The sequence below is a fragment of the Lepidochelys kempii genome, chromosome 6 (assembly GCF_965140285.1).
Source record: "Lepidochelys kempii isolate rLepKem1 chromosome 6, rLepKem1.hap1, whole genome shotgun sequence".
Taxonomy (NCBI): domain Eukaryota; kingdom Metazoa; phylum Chordata; order Testudines; family Cheloniidae; genus Lepidochelys; species Lepidochelys kempii.
The window spans coordinates 20915303-20937494 of NC_136385.1; the positions used below are offsets into that span (position 1 = coordinate 20915303).

The 22192-nt window shown below is 43.4% G+C and overlaps 1 protein-coding gene across 3 annotated transcripts in view; it reads left to right on the forward strand.

The window, feature by feature from the left end:
- The window catches only part of LOC140912529 (SITS-binding protein), a 73375-nt gene extending 63010 nt beyond the window's left edge, over window positions 1-10365 (forward strand). For all 3 annotated transcript variants that reach the window (XM_073347036.2, XM_073347041.2, XM_073347039.2), the window contains one exon: window positions 8040-10365. In XM_073347036.2, the coding sequence (XP_073203137.1) occupies window positions 8040-8213 (174 nt within the window). In that variant the 3' untranslated portion in view covers window positions 8214-10365. The remainder of the gene's footprint in view (window positions 1-8039) is intronic.
- Window positions 10366-22192: the final 11827 nt, after the last annotated feature.

The following is a 22192-nucleotide window of genomic DNA, read 5'->3' on the forward strand; positions in this document are numbered from 1 at the left end:
CATTCGTACTATGCTGCTGCCATGCGTGCCAGACTGAGTCTAGGCTTGGTGCCCGTTGTGCTGCTGAGCACATCTGGGGAACAGCACCCCGGTGGCGGCCAGATGTGCTAGACAGAGGATAGACAATGTCACTCACTGCACTGTCAAACTGTGTCTCTGTGATGGCACGCGCTGTGCTGTTAGGCATGCTGGGATGAGTCTGAGTGACAGTACCAGCTTGCATTGCCAGAGGCACTGGGCCATTTCCTGATATTCCCTTGACACCACGAGCAGCAAAGCAGTCACCAGTAGCTGAGGGGTTAAACAGCCAGCAGAGCAAAGCGAGTCGGAATGCAGCTTGCCCCAGCTCCAGTTGCTGTCTGGGTGCCTGGGTGAAAGGAGAACAACACATGTGTGTCAGGGAGAGAAGTATAAACATTTAAATTGAAAACATATTTTATTATCTGTGTTTATTATTTGATCTTGAAATCTGTGGGCTAGGTGGGCTTTTCTGGCTGCGTCGGGGCTGACTATCATATATCAGCAGTCTGGGAATTATGCCAGGGCTCAGCTCCAACAGTTCACAGAAGGACCGTGGGGATGGGAGGTCAAACTGGATGAAACAGGCACCCCGTACTCCACCCCCTATTTCTGACAGGTGAGTTCCAACACTGCAAGCCCAATCCTGCTCACTCACAAATCACTGATAAAACTCCCATTTTCAGTAGGGGGCCATGTGTTTTTATACTGGACCAGTGCCCCAGTAAGATGTTTTCATGCAGCTGGAGTAACAGTCTTTTTGATTAGAGGAAAGAGCAGGACCCTGACCACTTGTGGTCATTAAAGACTCCATGGCATCTCTCACAAAATGTGGTGAGTTAACCCTAGCATCCTGTGACCTGTACGTTTAGTTATTCGTTTCAATTGTCTCAAATCCCTTGTTTTCCCAATAATTTGGGATGAAGAATGTCCCGATTGCAAATCCAGGCTGACCATGGAAAATGTTCTTGAATGATAAACTTCACAGAAAACATTTCTACAATAACAAAGGTCTGGAATTTTGGCTGTAATGTTGAAGATTAGTTACAATCACAAGCAATCGAAAACATATTTCCTTCCTGAAAACCCCTTGAATTGAAAAATCTCCTGTGCAATTGAATCAGACAGTTCCAGTACAGTAATGTGATCTGCATTAGCAGGAAAATATTCTCTTTTAAGATACCACAAGCTCAAGAACAAAGATCAGAACAACCTCAGACCTATCTCCTAAAAGGTGGAGAGCCAAAGTTTGGCTGAAAGTTCGGCTCCTAAAATAAGATACAATTTAGTGTGTTCTAGGCAAATACCGCAATCAATCTCTAGTGGTTCTGATGAAATCAGAACTGATGCAAGCATAAGCCTATTCCACCATTCAAAACAAACCTGAGCCAAACGTTTTATGAGCTCAGAAAGAGGTTGGATATTATTATTTCACATTTTCATGCAGCCTTGCTCGTTGGGGCTGGAAGTACTAAAATATAGCAAAAAAAGGCCATTCTTGTGTAATGTCTGGCACCTTCAGCACTAGGGAGTATTGGGACATGTGCAAAACTGTTCTGAAATGTCCAACCACTAATGTAGCGAGGGATCTAAATCATAGGACAGTTAACTGAACTGAATCTTTGACAGTCTTCCATTACTATAAGCAACTTCTCCGAGGCAAAATACAAACTGCCATTTTGGTAAGGCTGAAAAATTGTTGCTTGATTGATTTCATTGAGCTTTGCATCATCAGCGACATTGGATTAGGGAGAAGGTCCCTGCTTTTGGGCCCAATCCTCATCTCACTAAAATTCATAACCAAACATCCATTGATTTGAAATGGGAGAAGGATCTGGCCCATTGTAAATCCTTTCCTACATGCATATTTAAATTCACTGTGAAGACACAGGAAGAGAACACGGAGACTGTGGCTGTCGCATTGATACACTGGAAAATATTTGGTGTACTGGCACTTGATAGCACTGCAGCAAATTGCGGTACTGCATCTTTTTTATGCCCTTAAAGTGCGAAGTCAGAATGTCAATGGAGGGAAAAACAAGAGGAAGGAAAGCTAGGAGACGTTGCCATCCCTGTACATTAAAAACGCTTCAGTATTAAAAGTAAACATAACAGTGTCAAAAGCATTCCACAGAGCCAGCCAACTAATAAATTCTTTCATTTGTGAATAACTATTTGATGGAAAAATGGCCCAAATTCACAATGAATATTATTTGCAGTGAATTATTTGACCAGCTGATAACCATATGGAATAGAAAACCAGAAAGGTGCTCAGATGTCGCAACAATACTCATGGAGTACATAGAAAAGGAAGCCATCATATGATCCTGTGTATATCTGTTATTTCTCTAGAAATTTACAGTTTCTCTACAGTGCCACACTATTTAGAAACTCCTTCCATAGTTTTTCAAAAATGAGAGGGAAACAATTATACTAATCTTTTGGGGGATAGGTAAACCTTGTACTCCTGTCTGTTTCCAGCTGTCGTCTCTTGTTTCATATTTTGATTGTCAACTCTTTGGGGCAGGGACTGTCTTAATTCTGTGTTTGTTCAGCATCTAGTACAATAGGATCCATGACTAGGGCTCCTAAGTGCTACCATAGTACCAATAATACTTAAGGATAATAATAATCTATGTGTGACGGGTTCAGTCACAGAGACCCCCTTGGGACTGCCACCTTATGTGCTGAGACTACCTCTGAGCCCGTTTTCTCTGCCAGTTTAGGCCTCCAGAACCCTGCCTTGTTGAGCCACACATGCCAGTCTGCTCCAACACAGACCCAGGGTCTGAACCATGCCCCCCAAAGCTGCAGACTTAACTGAAAACAGCTTAAGAAGTGCTCCTGTCTCCAGCACCAAGACACCCCGCTCCCAATGGGGCCCAAACACCAAATAATTCCGTTTTACTCTGTATAAAGCTTATACAGGGTAAACTCATAAATTGTCCACCCTCTATAACATCAATACACAGCTTTTTGCTCCCCCAGGTATTAAGTACTTACTCTGGGTTAAATAATAAGCAAAAAGTGATTTTATTAAGTATAAAAAGTAGGATTTAAGCAGTTTCAAGTAATAACAGACAGAACAAAGTAAGTTACCAAGCAAAATAAAACAAAACATGCAAGTCTAAGCCTAATACAGTAGGAAACTGAACACAGGTAAATCTCACTCTCAGAGATGTTCCGATAAGATTATTTCACAGACTAGACTCCTTCCTAGTCTGGGCCCAATCCTTTTCAGAGCAACATTTTGGTTTATGGACTGGGTCCAGCAATCACTCACATGCCCGTAGTTACAGTCCTTTGTTCCAGTTTCTTTCGGGCATCTCTTTGGGGTGGATAGGTCATCTCTTAAGCCAGCTGAAGACAAAATGGAGAGGCTTCCAGGGCCTTTTACATTCTCTCTCTAGTGGGTGGAAACCCTTTTGTTCTCCTGTGCAAAATCACAGCAACAAGAATGAGTTTGTAGCCACCTGAGCAAGTCACATATCCATGAATGATTCAGCTTTTTGCAGGCCAACGCCATTGTTTACATGTTAGTTTGAACGTTCCTAGGAAAGCTCAGATGTGGACTGGGGTCTCCCAAAGTCCATTGTCAGTTAAGTGTTTCTTGTTTGGACATTTACTCAGAATAGTCCTTTCTCAAGAAGCTGACCAAATGCTTCACTGATGCTATTTAGAATCAAAAACATTGAGATACAAGTACATAGCCAATATTCATAACTTCAAATACAAAAATGATACACGCAGCATAATCATAACTAGCAAATTACAACCTTTCTATAGACACCTTACTTTACCTTCTTTGTACAAGATTTGGTGCGACTATAGGACCTTGGTTGCAACAATGATCTATACGGTCACAGTTCATGTCAATAACGTCACACTATGGTGAAAGTTAAATGTCGCCAGCCTATGACTGGAACAAGCAAACATTATTTTAACCCAGTCCCAGCCATCTAATCTTCCACATAATAATGGCTAGAAGAACCATAGCTGAAAGCTCAGCAGGCACCAATGAGTAAAGTGACCATATGACCTGGTTTCACCAAAACGGTCCTGGTTTACCATTGTTGTTTGCAGTGTTGTAGCTGTGCTGGTCCCAGGATATGAGACAGACAAGGTCGGTGAGGTAATATCTTTTATTGCACCAACTTCTGGTGTCTCTTTCACCAACATAAATTGGTCCAATAAAAGATATTAACTCACCCACCTTGTCTTTCTAGTTTACCATAATATTCTCATGTCCTGAGAACTTCTTTCTGGACTCCCTAAAATGCCCGTTTTGTTCATTTTATCAGTCAACTTTTTTTTTTTAAATAACTACAAAATATTTATTCACGGTATATTATTATGTTGAGTAAAATTTGCATTGGGTTTACTGGGAATACACAGTCCCAGTGGAACAAGTGTTCAGTGTGATAAACAGTATTTGGCATAAAGAGAAAAGCCAAAGGAGCATAGGCACTATCAAAGCTGTTTCCTAGCTCAACATGAATGTTAATGGCACTTGTTCCATTTTTCATGATAAATTTACTGAGATACTGGAAGAAAAAAAATCTTTCCCTCTGCCCACGTGGCGGCTGAGCCAGCAGCTGTCAGGATCACACCAGCACAGTGTTTTGTGTTTTTTTAAAGTGCACTTTTGCATGCGTATTTCACAAGCTTAAAAATGTCACCACAAAAAAATCCCGTTTTTTATTTAGTATGTGTGGTCACTTCATCTGTAAGTGGCCTTTTATAGAATGTTGATTGTTTTGAATAGTGGTTTTTTTCTCATTAGCATCTTTCTCTCATTTCCCCCTTGCTTTTTCAGTCTTTCTGAAGAGGCACATAGATCTAGTAACATTTCAATCTGAATAAAAAACACAGTGTTTTAGTGGGTTCAAAGTTAGGCAAAACCAGCTGGCTCTTCCCTCGAAAAGGCAATGCATTTTTTTTTTTTTTTTTTTTTTTGCAAAACTTGTGTAGGTTCCTGAAAGCCTTTTCCAGTTTCTGAAGTGAAATAATTTCTCAGTGATAAATATTTTCAAGAGCTTGGAATTTGCCATTTATTTTTCAGAAGGGAAAAAAGACATTAGGATGCATCCATCAACTAAAGCTTTTAATCTTTTAAAAAACTGTTCTTTTCCCATAAATTTAAAAAAAAAAAAAAAGAGCTTTAAAATTCCCTGGAAATTGTGGATTATCATGAAGGAGGCATACTGGAGAGGCTGGCTTCCGGGGTATTTTTAGAGGACATAAGGTTACTCCAGATCTCAGAATGAAAATAATTTAATCGGGGGTTAACTCTTTGGGGTTTTTTTATCCAAAGCAATTATCCACACAAGAAGGCATCAGGCTTGGATTTTTAAAGGAATATAGCAAGTTAGGTATCTAAATTCCAGAAAAACTGTCTTCACTGCAGAGTTAACCTGGGCTTTTAGCTGGGTTTTAGCTCAAACATCCCTACTGTCCACACATAAAAACCTCTGACCTGGATTTGGGGGTGCTTTAAGCCTGGCCTAGTTTACACGCTGGGATTATGGGTTAGAGCCCAAGCTCCACTTAAACTTGAACCCACCACTTTGCAGCGAAGATGCAGACAAATATCACTCAAGTGCTTGGTAGTCCTCCAATGCCCTTCCCACAATTCCCCTCAAAGGACAGACAAGTTCTCATGTAATTGACACAATGGACTGGGAAAGAATCCTAGAGCATTTCAGCCCAAAGAACCATTAGATATGCCCCCAGACACACACAGGTGAGTGCAGAACAGTGACCACACAAGTAACGCGGGTAGGGCTCTGCTGTGCAGACACTCACCTGGGCTAGGCTAACCTGGGTGCCAATCCCCTGGATTAGCTATGCAGTGAAGACAGAGACAGAATTTCAGTGGGAGCTGGGAGCTTTAACTCCCCGAGTCTCTTTTGCAAATCCCAGTTTCCGTGTCTCCTGAGCCATTACAGAAAAGATATGGAGACTCTCACACTGAGTCCAAGGAATAGTCAACCAGAGGATTAATGCACTGCTATATAGTAAGTTACCAGCCAACAGATTCCAGGTAAATCATGCAGCCTGCACCACTGTGAACTAACTGTAGCAGTTTAAGATCAGCTCTTCTGGATAGAGAAAAGAAGAGAACAGAAAATGAGCTGGGGGAAAGTCATAAACTAAGCAACTGCGGCTAAAGGAAGCAGTGCAGAGTAGAGTGCATTATGGAAAAAATATTATACACATTTTTTTAATTGATGCCTAGATACCATAGTGATCAAGTACATTAGTGATGCCTAGTCTAGATTAGAATCAACAATCAACTAGCAATGGAAGGGGCACACATTGGTGCGAGTGCAATTTAGTGTGGTCTTGGCCATTAATTTTGATGTAAATGTTCCTAATATAGCATGAGAGCAGCCTTCCTTGCAGGATTACAGGGCTTTCTGGGTTTGCTCCAAAGCCTGTTGAAGTAATTGGGAATTCTCCCATCCAAATCAATAATCTTATTCCTAATTAAAATAAAAGAGTCAGCCTTTATTATTAATTATTGCTATTTATTGTTATTATGCCAGAAATATATGAGGTGATAATAAATAACAAAATCTAAGCTATTGAGCAAATATATGAGGTGATAATAAATGACAAAATCTAAGCTATTGAGCAAACTTTGAGCCAGATCCCTGGGTCTGGCCAAGCTGTACTCAGTGTGTGATCTAAACAAGTCATTTAATCTCATAGTCATAAAGTTTGAGGCCCCAGAAGGGACCCACTAAAAGATCATTTCATCTCTGTCACTTTTCCCCCATCAGTAAAATGGAATAACAACATCCCCTTTCTCTCTCCCTTTGTCTGTCTTGTCTATTAGGATGCAAGCTTTTCAGGTCAGGGGCTGATAAGAGCTCCATGCAAAGAACTGCATACCAGAAACCATTTGCAGTGCATGCCATCTTTTATTTTTCATGAAAAGCCTATGCACAATGCTGCATATTTTTGAGTGTGGTCTACTGGCAGCTTTTCTATTAACTCTGTATTAGAGGTGGCTGGAAACAGGAATTTCCATTTAGTGGGCAATTTTACATTTCTGGGGGGGGAGGAATCATTATGAATTAGAACAAAAAATACAAAGTTTCCTGTGAAACAGAAATTTTCAAAAAATTCCAGGGACCCGGGCCGTCTAGGGAGCTGGCCAGCCCAACCATACATCAAGCGGGAGCAAAGGAGCCTGGGAAGCCTGGCAGCCCACCCACACATCACCAGGCACCTCATGGAGCCAATCACCTGGGGAGCCAGAGATTCTGGAATCCCAGGGAGCCTGTGAGCTTCCCCCACCAGCCATCTAGTGGGCCGACAGAAAACCAAGCAGGCTGGCTGGTTTCTGTTCAAAGCTAAGACAGAACTGATACCTTCCTGTAGAACGTTTGGACTCCATCAAATCAGCATTTTCCGGTGGAAAACTTCCACTGGAAAATTTTCAACCAGCTCTATTATCTACTTGTATACAGACATCTCTTTTGTAGAGCACTCATGCAACAGACTATCACTTGACACAATGGGGCTCTGCTGTTGGGTGGGGCCTCCAGGTGAGACAGTGAGGTTATGTCTACACTGCACACGCGTTGCAGTGGCATGTAGGTATGCGTAGCTACATGTGGCAGTGAAAATCAGGCTGCATCCACACTGGTATGTGTAGCCACCTGTGGCAGGGAAAGGCTGTGGTGGAGGGGAGGCAGCAGGAAACGACACTGTTAAAAATAGCCGTGTAGACAGGGAGGCACTGCTTGGGTGTGTAGAGAGCCAAGTGGGGCACATACCCTAAGGTTCTGGCCGGTGCTAATCAATCTCTTGCTCTGCCAGGTCTGCATGAGAAATGTCTGTGGGCCAAATTTTGGCCTTGTGATAGTGGGTGCAACTCATTCAGAACTTATGGAAGACTGTATGGATTTCCATTCAGTTGCACTTGTCTGAATCTGGCCCTCGGTTTGCTTAGATTTGCTGCAGTAAATTCTACCTATCCCTGCTGAATGCTGTGCTTCTTTTAAATGCAGGTACTGATTGCCCCAATTACAGAACAAGGGCAAGTTCAGAGAGACATCTACCTGCCTGGGGAAGGCCTCACATGGATGGACACCAACACCGCCCAGGTGTTTGATGGAGGAACCTTAATCAGGAACTACTCAGTCAGTCTTGTGGAAGTGCCAGTTTTTGTAAAAGCCTCCTAGATTCCAGGCAGTCGCAGCTCTCAAAAGAGTCACCTACTTCTCAGAAGAGCGATGCTGCAAGACAGGCTCTCTTCCTTTTCAGCCATTTGTGCTTTTCCAGGAACTCTTTTTTTATACAGGTGTTTAAATCTTTTACTGTGATTTGCTACCATTCTAAAATAGTGAAATACTGCAGGAGCTTTGGTACAAAAAATACACACATGTTGCACATCTGCTGAGATCATCCAGGTTCATCTGACCCTATCCTGTGTGTTAACTACCAGGAACGTCTCTGATTAGCAGTGAAAGAGAGACACCCTCAAAGTCACAGGGTGATGAGAAAGCAGATGGATTCAATGTCTACTGGAAATATTCCCCTGTTTGGGGGAAAAAATAATTAAAGTAAAGAGGAAGCTCTAACAGAGCCAGGTATGGACAGACAGCAGGACTGGCTGCCTTGAAAAGAAACAGTATTAGTTGACCAGGTCTAACTGCCGGCCAGAGTCTTAGTGAAACAGGATTGCATCATCACCTACCTTCTACAGACTGCAATGTTTGGTTTGGGAAACCTGCAGCATCCAGTTCTGGGTCTTGTGTCAATGTCTTTATTTTCATCTAGGAAAAAGTTAGAGTCTTATTATTAGACAAAACTTACAAAAAAAGGAGAGGGCAGAGAAAACTGTTCTGTAATGTGTGGCTGCAGGTCACAAATGTGAGACATCTTTTCCATTCCTTATGGATGATTATTTACCTTGTGTAGTTTTAGAGACTATCCTGTCTGCTGCCTTCTGCCCCTGCTTTCTCACTTCAGAGTGCCCCCTCCCATGGCTTGGGAACACCCCAAAACTGAAATCAGCCTTTGCTTATTTTTGGAACTAAGTAGCCTATCTGAAGCACAGGGATGTGTGTCTTATGCAGCAGCTGGGACTCAGTACACTGAGGATGTTCTAGAATGGCAACACTTAAAACATTCAAAAGGTTCTAGGAGGCTACAAAGAGAAGATTATTTTCTGTAATGTTAGGAGCTCAGCAAACACATGAGTTCTTAGTAGCTGATAAGATGCTGCAGAGGCTGGACATACATACTGTTAGCATAACTGGAGGGAAGGAACAGCTTCCGAGTGAATTCAAATGACCATACCAAGGGGTGCATATATATAGGAGGGCGGCTCAGATTTTCAATGCTAAAATTAATGTAAATGGTACAATTTCTTTGTGTATCCCATGACAAGTACCCAACTTCACTCATAGGAAATGTCTTACTGCTCTGTCAATCCCTTGGAATAAACAGGCCAGATGCTCAACGGGTAAAATGTTCTATTGATGTTAGTGGAGTAAGGCCGATTTACATCAGCTGATGATCTCTCGTGGTCTTCCTTTTAGATCAGGAACCACTCAGGATTTTCCTAATTTTATCAAGAGCATCTAGGACTTTCTGGAGTGTGAGGGGGCCCAAGGGCAGTGTCAAAATGCAGGGTGCCGCAAGGGGTCAAAGGCTGTGTATGGGAGGGGGAGCCCTTTGTGCCACACAGGGAAGGGGCTCACTCTGACCATGCACAGGAGGTTGCTATGGCACGGTGTACAAGTTTAGCTTGAAAACAACTTGCATACTGTAGGAGACAGAAGAGACTGGCAAAGAAGAGATGCCTTTTGGCGCTGCCCTGACAGCACTGAGTGGCCTTTTAAATGGAGCCCAAACAGAACAGAATAGATTTTAGCTGCTGCCCTGAGCTTGTAACTCGACATGGTCCCCTCCAGGTGTTCAGTCTCATCAGCAATTTATATGAAACAAATGGATACTGCAGACACCGTCCAAGTATCCACATCAGACCTTAGCTGTTTGCAAAAGAGGAATTTGCTTCAGCCTCCCGCTCCAAACCAGGACCTTTCAATATTCCCCTCCGACACTGTGCTTATCGAGCACTGACTTCTTCTAAGTCTCCCCGTACTCTCGGTGTGAGAGCCTTTTCCTCTCCTCTGCAGCTCCTGTCATCTGGAAGAACCTTGGGATGTCTCACTGCGTGATCAACCCTCTGTCTCTTTCAAACCCCAGCTCTAAATTGTTATTTTGTTTTCTGGCTTCTGCTTGGTTTCTCCCTCATGCAGCTATTGTATATTGTTTAACGCTGCAATTGTATGGTTTACAATAACTTTGTAAAGCATTTTAGGGTAAAGTTTGTATGAAATAAAGTTGTATTGTTAATTAAAAAAATAAAATACACACCCAACATAATTGATTCCAATAGGCACCCTTAGCAAATGTACCACACTCATAGTAGCCCTCTGTGCCCCTCTAGTGGTGGCTGGGCCGTGTATAGAGGTTGGTGAAACTTGAGCAATAGCCTTGAGCAATAGAGCTGGGTCTTTTAATTTAGGCAGTAGAGACATGGAACTGACCACTCAGCCCTAGCAATGATCTCTCTGAATTGGGGTTTTCAGGCACATTGACAGGTCAGGGGCAAGCTTGTACTGCTTCCCATCCTGTCCTAGAGAAGGCCTCCCTGGCTCTTAATCCAGCACTTTTCCCCATTTAATTCCCCCCCCCAATTGCTTCCTTTAGCACAAATGAAATTCTGCATGGTTGCCCATCCACAATCCAGTGAAAAGCAACCCAATCAACAAAACAGATTTTGTGCAAACAGAGTAAGTACTAATAAGTACTTAATCATACATTCACCTTGTATTATGGATCTAGAGGGTCTACTATAGTAAATGCTGGGAAAGAGCAGCTGACGCTGCATGGAAAAAAATGAAAAACCACCTACTTAGAAGAAGGTCTACTATTTTGGAGGTTCTTGTTTTGTTTTCTTTTTAAAGTTCGGCACAGTATGAAAATGGAAACTTTGTTGCTGAAGTTCATCCACTCTTGCTGCTTCTCCCCCTCCCTTGTAGGCACAATGCCAGATTCCCAGCTGCTATCAATTGGTGAAGCCAATGGAAATGTGTTGATTTACACCAGCTGTGGATTGGGCTCCTCGCTGTCAGATTCAGATTCACAGTTCATTTCCTAGCAAACCACAGTGGGGGTGCCAGCAGAAGAGGATGGCTTCAGGTGAGTGGGAGGCAGCATGTTTTATTAAAAGCTATACCCCAAACTTTGGTGAAATGTGAATGTGTTTGCTATCAGACCCCCCCCCCCTTTCCCCTGAGATTACTTAAATGTACTCTCTTTCAGTAATAACACAAACCCTTCAGAAATTAAATGAAGCCACAGAACTCCAGAGTCTCATTGCCATAGGGTTTGCAATTCAAAACCCTTCAGGAACCAGGAATTCCAGTTAGCATCACTGGCTTGAGGCAGCAGTAGATTATATGATGGTAGCCACCCTCTCTGACAGTTGTCAAGGGGCCCTCAATGGAAACGATGAGACAGGTTGGCTGTTCACAGACACGTCTCATACAGTGTTAAAGTAAGGAGGAGCATAAGGAACAGGAGAGCTCCCCCTAATCTCCCTGGCTGGGTAAGGGGCAGTCCCCACAGCTCCCTCTTCTCCTTGGCTGGTGCTGTGAGTGCTCCTCACCTTCTGTTCACTTTGTTCACTGGTCTAGTGTGAACTTGACCAGCCCTGGCAATTTGGGCCGGAGCAGCGGGTCTCGTGTTTTCATTGGCATAGATCACATTTGAATACAGAGATTGTCTCATTCTTGCAGACACCACTGCCACCTCACAATCGCACAACACTCCAGTACCAACCACAGCTATTGTTTATATGGAAAGGTTAATCCATTAGGAGAGTGATTACGTAATTTAGATTCTTTTAATGTGAATTAGCAGCTAGAAACAAGGAGCAGAGTTGGCCCCAGGTGACCTGCCAGTTCCCACAGCCCACTAGCAAGTGCTCCATGGACCACAGCTTAGGAACCTGTGAGCTGTTGCACACTGGCTTCCTTGGCACTTTGTCCCGGGTGGAGCAGAGGTCTGTGAATGCTGGATAATCTCACATACTGTTCAAGGTGTGTGCTACAATACTTTCATTTCCTTTGCTTTTATGGCTTTACATCAGCCCATTAACAGCCCCTGAACATAAGGTTATGGCCCAACGTAGACAAAGGTGTCATTCTGAGTGTACTTCGTTCTGCGATCATGTGCATTTAGGAGGTGATTTTAAGGTTGGCAAGAATCTGAAAGGTAGACAGACAGGAGAGGGTACCATCCACAATAAGGAACCAGCTCATTAGTAATTCACCCTTTTGTGAAATGGGATGACATTTTTCTGCGGAGCTGCTGTTCTTAAAAGCTGTCGTGGTAATGATACAAGATTATTCATGTGGCCACTTTCTGCTGCAGTCTGAGCAGCTCTCATTTCATTAGAAGAGCTTGATACGGTCTTTATATGACAATGCCATTCAGCAAAGCTTGTCATTGCAGAGCCCAGATTCAGCACGATTTCCCCTTCTACAGAAAAGTTGATCCTTAGGGCTGCAAGTCTTTGCTTCTTGCCTGCACCACTGAAACTTTTTTTATTGGATAAAATATGATCTTCCAGGACACAGAGACTGAGCATGAGGATCAGGTTTGATTCACCCATTTGAACTGAAATTTATTCTGACAAGCTGGATCTAGATTTGAATGAGACCCAAATACTTCTACATTTAGTCACAGAAGATGTGAGTCTGTGTCCTCTCCCAGAAGTCTGATTTGTGATTAAGTACCTTCAAATCCCAGACAAAGCAAATGCAACCCTCCAGCTTGTCCTAAAAATCAACTCCCTAAAATATCTTGGAAGAAAAGAGGTGGGCGATGGACAATGCTGCTTTTGATGTCCTTGACTTTTAGAAAAACTAGTAAAGTCATTTCTTTTCTATTCCCCTTCCCCCAGCAGGTTAAACAGGCAACTGAATGTTAAAAAAAGGGAGCCCTGGCCAAAGAAATGGTAGAGTGATTATCCCTTTAAGACTGGCAGATTGTGAATGCATTTCCTTGTCAGAAATGAAGCCCAGAGCCTTGCAGTGCACTTCAGCTTCCCCGTATGAAAGTTATGAGTCTAGCATTGCAGATAGCTTCAGCTGGACTTTTAGCCTGTAAGAGAAGCAATGGCTCCCCCTTGCACATCTGGGGCTTTCAAAATTGTTCAAGCACCTTCACTTTATATTCCCAGGGGACCAACTGAATAATTTGCCTTTGCTTTGAGGAGGCTCTGCTGATCATGGTATTCACAACTGAAAGACAGGAAATGATGCTTCTAAGGACAAGAGAGCTGGACACTGGGAGCATGATTCTCAGATCATAGAATCATAGAATATCAGGGTTGGAAGGGACCCCAGAAGGTCATCTAGTCCAACCCCCTGCTCAAAGCAGGACCAATTCCCAGTTAAATCATCCCAGCCAGGGCTTTGTCAAGCCTGACCTTAAAAACCTCTAAGGAAGGAGATTCTACCACCTCCCTAGGTAACGCATTCCAGTGTTTCACCACCCTCTTAGTGAAAAAGTTTTTCCTAATATCCAATCTAAACCTCCCCCACTGCAACTTGAGACCATTACTCCTCGTTCTGTCATCTGCTACCATTGAGAACAGTCTAGAGCCATCCTCTTTGGAACCCCCTTTCAGGTAGTTGAAAGCAGCTATCAAATCCCCCCTCATTCTTCTCTTCTGCAGGCTAAACAATCCCAGCTCCCTCAGCCTCTCCTCATAACTCATGTGTTCCAGTCCCCTAATCATTTTTGTTGCCCTTCGCTGGACTCTCTCCAATTTATCCACATCCTTCTTGAAGTGTGGGGCCCAAAACTGGACACAGTACTCCAGATGAGGCCTCACCAATGTCGAATAGAGGGGAACGATCACGTCCCTCGATCTGCTCGCTATGCCCCTACTTATACATCCCAAAATGCCATTGGCCTTCTTGGCAACAAGGGCACACTGCTGACTCATATCCAGCTTCTCGTCCACTGTCACCCCTAGGTCCTTTTCTGCAGAACTGCTGCCTAGCCATTCGGTCCCTAGTCTGTAGCTGTGCATTGGGTTCTTCCGTCCTAAGTGCAGGACCCTGCACTTATCCTTATTGAACCTCATCAGATTCCTTTTGGCCCAATCTTCCAATTGGTCTAGGTCCTTCTGTATCCTATCCCTCCCCTCCAGCGTATCTACCACTCCTCCCAGTTTAGTATCATCCGCAAAAATCCTGAAAAAAAAGATCCTGGGCACCTTCTGCAGCCATGTACTTCAGTACAAAGTGGATGTAAAACACTACTCAGTCAGAATGGTAACAAGTTACACCCACTTCACACTGGCGTTAATGACACAGTGCAGGACAATGGACTATTGTTCACTCCCAGGTGCAGTGTAGACATACCCCATGTTTCAGTATTATAGGGCAGTATATGAGATGATGTTGTTTAACAAAGTTATTATATTTCTACCTCTTTTTCAGTTATGGATTCAAATATTTTGAGGCCGGATGCGATCATTAAGACCATCAAGTCTGGCTTCTTGCATAACCCAGGCCATAGAATGTCCTGCAGTAATTCCTGCTTTGATACCAATAAGTTGAGTTTGAGATAGTGTATCTTTTAAAAAGATATCCAGTCTTGATTTAAAGATGTCCAGTGGTGGAGAATCCACCATATCCTTCAGTAAGATGTTCCAGGGGCTAATTACCCTTACTTTAAAAAAATGCACCTAATTTCCATTATGAATGTGTTTAGTTTCAATTTCTAGCCACTGGATCTTTTTATGCCATTATCTGCATCAGATATTATTGGAGGCAGAATACTGGAGTTGATGAACCAATGGCCTGCTCCAGTAAGGGCAAATCCTGTGTACTAAACACGCCCCATCATAGTGGTTTCCGCATAATAGGCTGCTAGCAAAAGTGAGGGATGCATAAGGGATGCCAGGGCTACTCCAGCCAACAGAGACAGAAGCATCCTCTGTGGAATCACTCTGCAGCCATTTTGAAGTCTGGGGAAGTCCCCCCTGTGCCCCTGTCGCATATTCCCAGTGCATATTCCCAGCACTCATTCCGCTACTCAGGCACTAGCTCAGTGATTTGGCCTTAAGAACAGCCCTTGCTGTCAGTGAGAAGGAGCAAAACGTGAGCTCTAGGTATTCTCAGAGACGGTTACCTGCTGCTTAAGAAGAAATTCGTGTAAGGCTATGTCTACACTGCAGACTTTACAGCGGCTCAGCTGTAGATAGAGGTCGCTGCTGGCATCATTAAACCTCCCCAACAAGCGGCGGTAGCTGTCAGCAGGAGAATGTCTTCCGGCGACATAGCACTGCCCATGCCAGCACTTTTATCAGTGAAATGTATGGCGCTCGGGGGGGGGGTGGGGGTGTTTTTCACACCCGTGACTGACAAAAGTTTTCCTGACAAAAGTGCTAGTGTAGACAAAGCCTTAGAGATTTGAGCACTAAAAGGCAGCTGAAGAACGTCTCGAAAGCTGAGAAACTCTCTCCTCTTCCCAGTTGCATTTGGATAAGTCAGAAATGGCTGAATGGCTTTTTATTACACTTAAAAGAAATAATAATACTCCTGTGTTGAACCAAGCATGAGAAATGAGAGGCCCACAGGTAATTTGCTGAGAAAGTTATATTCAACTGAAGACGAGGGTTAGAAAAGAAGTGTCCCCTGCAGCCTGCTTGAAGTCTGAGGCAATCTAGAAGCTCTGAGTGATTTATATGGCTAATGTTTTCTGCAATGAGGTCCCAAAGGTTACTTGGGGGCTACAGGAAAGGATTAAGAGATAGAAGGAAAAAATTAATTGCCTGCCTACCGAGCTATTTTCCCCAGTGTTTGAAAGGATTTATGCTATGAGGATCCTGGAGGGATCTCTGAAATACAAAGATAATGGGAAACTAGAAGAGCCATCTGAGCTGGGTGTCAGGCTGCATTCTAACCTGAACGCCTGTGTTAATCTCCTGTGAACAAAGGCAAGGTTTACATCTGCACAGAATAATCATTTTTATTGTTTGGTGCCAAGTGTTTGGGAGCCTTCTGGGCATGTAAAATGTAATAAACTAGATTACCAAATTAAGGAATTATCAGATAGACTTTTTAGACTTGACCTTTTAATGTAATTTTTTTCTCAATTTAAACAAACTCACTACAATCTTTTCTCAATATATTGCTTATGGAACTTCATGCTTCTGGACATAAGCTGATTGGCTGTTGGAGGAAGCAAGAATTTTTGCCCCTCCAACCCCTATCACCACGTACAGCCTTGCCCAAAACTAACTATATTACAGGGCAGCGTTCATCTTTCTCTGAAGCAGGACGCAAGATTCACCATGTTGCATCCTACATGGATCAATAATCTAATGTAGCAGGGCAAATCCCTGCTGATTCCTTTTTTAGTTCCTACTCAGGTATATGGCCAGCTGATGTCTCCCACCACCACTCCCAGATGTTGGGGTGATGAGAGATCATCTCAAATTTATGAGTCATATGTAGCAATCAGCCATTTTAGAGCACGGCTGTTTAATATAAGCAGAAGATCTACAAAGCTGGTGAGAACAATCAGATGGTGCAATAAATCTTGAAAAGTCTGTAGTTATTATACCGACTATTTTCAGAGTAACAGCCGTGTTAGTCTGTATTCACAAAAAGAAAAGGAGTACTTGAGGCATCTTAGAGACTAACCAATTTATTTGAGCATAAGCTTTCGTGAGCTACAGCTCACTACAGAATCTTCTGCAGTTTCCACAGTATGCATCCGATGAAGTGAGCTGTAGCTCACGAAAGCTTATGCTCAAATAAATTGGTTAGTCTCTAAGGTGCCACAAGTACTCCTTTTCTTTATACGACTATATAAGTCAGATCCTTGTGGCAGCCCTTTTCTTTCCTACACTACATAGTACGAGAAATGTCTTTTAGGCAGAAGGTGCGCATTGGATTTTTCTGTTACACAGACCATTTAAGCACTGCTGGGAGCCCATAGGTATTTCAGGAATCAGAAAAGCAGATACATCTATAGGAATCTGTAAGAACCTCTTTGTCTAATGGGCTACAGGAATTGGAGTGTCCTGCAGAAGACTGAGCTTCGTACAGGTGTTCCTGATTACATAAGGAGCTGCTCTTTAGCTCAAGTTCTTTCACTGTATTTTCCCATCTTCCTCATCCACACCCTTAACTGGACATCTCATTTCTATTTCATTCCTCCCCCGCCCCCTCCCTGCACTAGTACACTGAGATACCAGCTTCTTGAATATTATCTGATGGTGACATCTAGTGGAGATTATCTAGCTATGCTCCAAAATTTCTGCTCAATTTTTAAGTTATTATAGCTTGCTTGTCACGCTTTTGAATGGACTGGAGATCTCTGAAGTATCAAAAAAAAGTTTCTGTATAGGTACTGGAGTGCTTTCATTACCCAAATGGTGTTTAAAAATCAATACTGAATTTAGGTGCCTTTAGTGCTGCAGAATATGGTTTCATACTGGTAGATTTGGGAGAGGTCACTCAGACAGGAGGGCTGAAAACCCATATGTAATATGAGATGCTTAAATACGGCATTTTACATTAATGTTGCCTAAATCATTATGGATTCAGTCATGCACAGTGCTGAGGACTCTGGTCCCATCCAGCAAAAAGTACATGCTTAACTTTAGGTGCAGGAGTATCATAGAATCATAGAATCTCAGGGTTGGAAGGGATCTCAGGAGGTCATCTAGTCCAACCCCCTGCTCAAAGCAGGACCAATCCCCAACTAAATCATCCCAGCCAGGGCTTTGTCAAGCCTGACCTTAAAAACCTCTAAGGAAGGAGATTCCACCACCTCCCCAGGTAAAGTCCCAGAGAAGTCAATGGATCTACTCCCATGCTTAAAGAAACACTTTGCCAGATTGGAGCCAGAGTGCACAATTAAACGTTCAATAGCTTGTAAGGGGAAGGAAATGGCAACTGAGCTTGCCCTTGCTCATAAGACAACTTCATCATTGTAGATGGAAAGGTAATTTTAAAAACCTGAGCTAGTGCTATATTGATCCAAATGCAACCAGAACTTGGGTGGAATAAATATGATTGGTAATGTCATACAAGTGCTGCAGCTTCCTAGGTCTTCCTGCAACTTATAGATTTCCTCCAAGGCACAAACTACACAAAAGGTCAATTACCTGCAGGATACCCCTCAAAATGGAGGCCTTTCACACTACGTGCTAAACAAACTCACTACAATCTTTTAATGTACACACTCAAAAAGGGCGATGGCTGTAAGCAACGCCCACAGAAGTATGCCCTGACACATGGTGAGCCTGCTGTTCTTAGTTACAGCCTGTTACTTCGTTTATATTGACTTGTGCTAAGTGCAACAGATTGTGTAAACTGAAGATGTCACAGAATAAATGGCGTGTTTGAGATTGTGTCGTTATAGAGACAGACAGTCAAGAATAGAACAGGGTTAACGTATTACGATGGTATTGAACATCAGCCTTTGCTGGTGACTGACAGTCAGTCTAGCAAAATATTCTAGGAGATTCCTAGTGAGACCTGGACTAGCACAACTTCCTAGAAATATTAGCAGAGATTTGCAGCATTGTTACTGATACAGTGTAAAAACCAAGGACCAGATCCTTGATTGCATCTAAGGGGCACACTGTGCAAGCCAGGGGGTAGCAGGAATTAGGGTTTGCAGCTGAGCCTGGGTCCACCTAGCTGCACCTCCCTAGAGAGCAATAGAGGACTTACAGCTGAATCACAGTTAGCTTGCTGCAGAATCACCTGCTTGGCCAGGCTGCCTGACTGGCTGCAGGAACCAACTACCGTGCTCCTAAATCCAACGGCAGCAGTAGGCTGATAGCTGCTCAAAGCATTTGCTCAAGGCTGTAATAGTACCTGCACGTTCCCAGCCTTGTTCCAGTCCTCCTCCTGCCTTTCTTCACCCTGGGTAATCCGACTCTTACCCTCGGCTCCGATTCCTGATGTCCACTCTGGCTTCTGACACCAGCTCTGATGCTGGGCTCCTATTCCTAGCTATTGACTCATGCTCCATCCACTAGGCAGGACTACCTGTGCCCTGGTCTCTGATAGGTGGTGGCATAAAATTCACTTTTGCTGTCCTCTGATCATGGGGCTGGTTGTGTGCCTACCTGGGTCCCTTGGCATAAGCTAGAGTAGCCCTCAGCCTGCTCTAATGTATGCCAATTTCAAACTGCAGCTGGGGATCATTGCAGGATAGAAGTGTCCCACACACATCACTTTCTTTTAGCTGCACCTATTGTGCAGGTGGTTAGAAGGGGAGTGGTGTAGAAGACTCTACATCGCAGGTAGAATCCCCTGACACTTGTATGATCCTACTAGGCTCCAGGGCCAGACTATGCCAGTAACACAAAGGATTACGGGTTTTTAGATGGGGTAAGATCCAAGTTACCCGGGAAAGAATTTTCTGTAGTATCTGGCTGATGAATCTTGCCCATATGCTCAGGGTTTAGCTGATCGCCATATTTGGGGTCGGGAAGGAATTTTCCTCCAGGGCAGATTGGAAGGCCCTGGAGGTTTTTCGCCTTCCTCTGTAGCATGGGGCACGGGTCACTTGCTGGAGGATTCTCTGCTCCTTGAGGTCTTCAAACTACAATTTGAGGACTTCAATAGCACAGATATAGGTGTGAGGTCTTTTTTTAGGAGTAGTGGGTGAAATTCTGTGGCCTGCATTGTGCAGGAGGTCAGACTAGATTATCATAATGGTCCCTTCTGGCCTAAATATCTATCTATGAATTACAGCAAGTGCCATCCTGGATCAGACCAATGGTCTGTCTAGTCCAGTATCTAGTCACCAGCCTCCGTACCAGAAGCTTTAGGGGAAGGTGCAAGAAACCCTGCAATAAGATTCTTCTTAACCCCATTAGAGGTTTGTTTATGCCCCAAAGCAGGAAGGTTTATATACCTTCCAAAACTCTTTAATTGTTGGTGTTTTCTAATATCTATGACCACCCTGGATATTCTCATTATCCATATAAATATATAATCCCTTTTTGGATCCTCATAAACTCTTGGCCTTCATAATATCTTGTGGCAATGGAAACCCTCAAGCTAATTGTGTATTGTATATATAGGTTTGAATTTGCTACAACAAACTTCACTGAATCATAGAATCTCAGGGTTAGAAGGGATCTCAGGAGGTCATCTAGTCCAACCCCCTGCTCAAAGCAGGACCAATCCCCAACTAAATCATCCCAGCCAGGGTTTTGTCAAGCCTGACCTTAAAAACCTCTAAGGAAGGAGATTCCACCACTCCCTAGGTAACCCATTCCGATGCTTGTCCCCTTGGTCTTGTATTATAAGACGGGACAAATAGAAGGTACTGATTAAGCTGAAGGAGTCACACCACAGTTAGGATCTGGGCCTGAAAATCACAAAACAAAAAATAACCAAAACAGTGCTGCTCTTGGGTGGGCCAGAGAGGGCTGTTAGAATGACACAAGATGTTCCCTCTCCTTGGGAGAAGAGCGAGTTGCTTCTGCAGCCCTTCAAATTGCAAGTTATTTAGTGTTTGTATATATTGTCCAGTGTGCCAAACACTTCCTCTTGCCATCAGAAGATTTTCACTTTCCTTAATACAGCTACTAGCTGGTTTCAATCTGTGCAGATCTATCTCTGCTTTTGACTTCTAACTAGTACATTTCCTTCTCCTTTCCGCAACCCCAATAGGCAGTGAAGGTGTGTCTGCTTTTCAGACAAGTATCATTCAGATGATTTGAGGGGTTGGGGGGCATCTCAGCTAAGAAGGGAATCCTTTTAAGCAAGTTTCGGATGTGGTGGCAGCAGCTGATTAATATGAGCCCAACCCGATTTCTTCATGTCCCAGCTACAGAAAGGCGTACAAGGCTGCCTGATGCACCACTGGAACAAAGTGATATTGCATCCAAAATCAGGGAAGACACTATTGTTTGGTGCTTGTTGGGACACTTTCCAGGGACAGGCCTGAGATCAGGTTTCAACCACTAGAACTGATCTCCACTGCTTCAGGGATCAGATTCTCCTCCTTTCCCCCTTGGCTTTCTTTTCTTCTGCAATGAAACTCCCCACCTCAAAGGCTAGCCCATAAGGATGGAGTGTGAAGCAGGAACAGAGGGATGGAGTGTGAACTAGATAGATGAGATTGCCGTACTCGAGCATCAAGAAACTTGACATTAGGCACGGGACTTTCTCTGGTTCAGGAAAGAGAATCTGTGGTCCCTTCTGACAATTTGTCATCTCAGAGCAGACACTTAGAGGATAATGTCCAATGCCCTGGAGGATCCAAAGCAATAAAAGGCTTTTATGAAAGATTAAACGCCAAGGTCTTTTGCTAAAGCAATTGATAACTGCAATAGCTGGCACCAGCAAGTACTAGTCCAATAACGTGAACATTATATAAAAATTAGATGACAAACCACAATATATAAAGAAAAATCTTTCCTTCTTGACACATGAAGGATGGTAAATTCTGTTCTGCCACCATCTTAGATTTTGTTTCCTGGGACCTTAGGAATTAATCATGATTCAGTGACTGAGAGCAAGTAGTCAGTGTTGCTGCACCAGTACTGATCCCAAAATATAGTCAAGGATTAGTTGGGGTTTGCACCAACTGAGCTAATCAACGTTTACCTCTGTGCAAACACTGGCATGTCCTTGACTGCACTTGAATTGCTAGCCATCAAATGCTGAATGAACTGAGAATGGGCAAGCCCTTAGACCAGTGGTTCTTAACCCGCAGCCCACGGGCTGCTTGCAGCCCAATCAGCACACAGCTGCGACCCATGTGACATCTTCAGGGCCGTAAAGGCAGTATCTGTATTGTGTGGATGCGGCCCACATAACACCCAGAGAGCTGCATCTGCAGCGCGCAATGGTAAATAGGTTGAGAATTACTGCCGTTGAATCTCCACGGGCTCACAGTGAGGTTGTGGCTGGGAGGACGGAGTGTTCGAGGTTGGATTTAAAATAGGATTCATTCTTTGAAGGACCGATCTGCATGGAAAATGAGTGATCAATAATGCTGGACCAAATTTTAAAAAAATAAAACAGACTTTACATTTAAGTCATTAGCTGACTTCCCCCACTGGAGAGAGAATGCCTGTTGTATT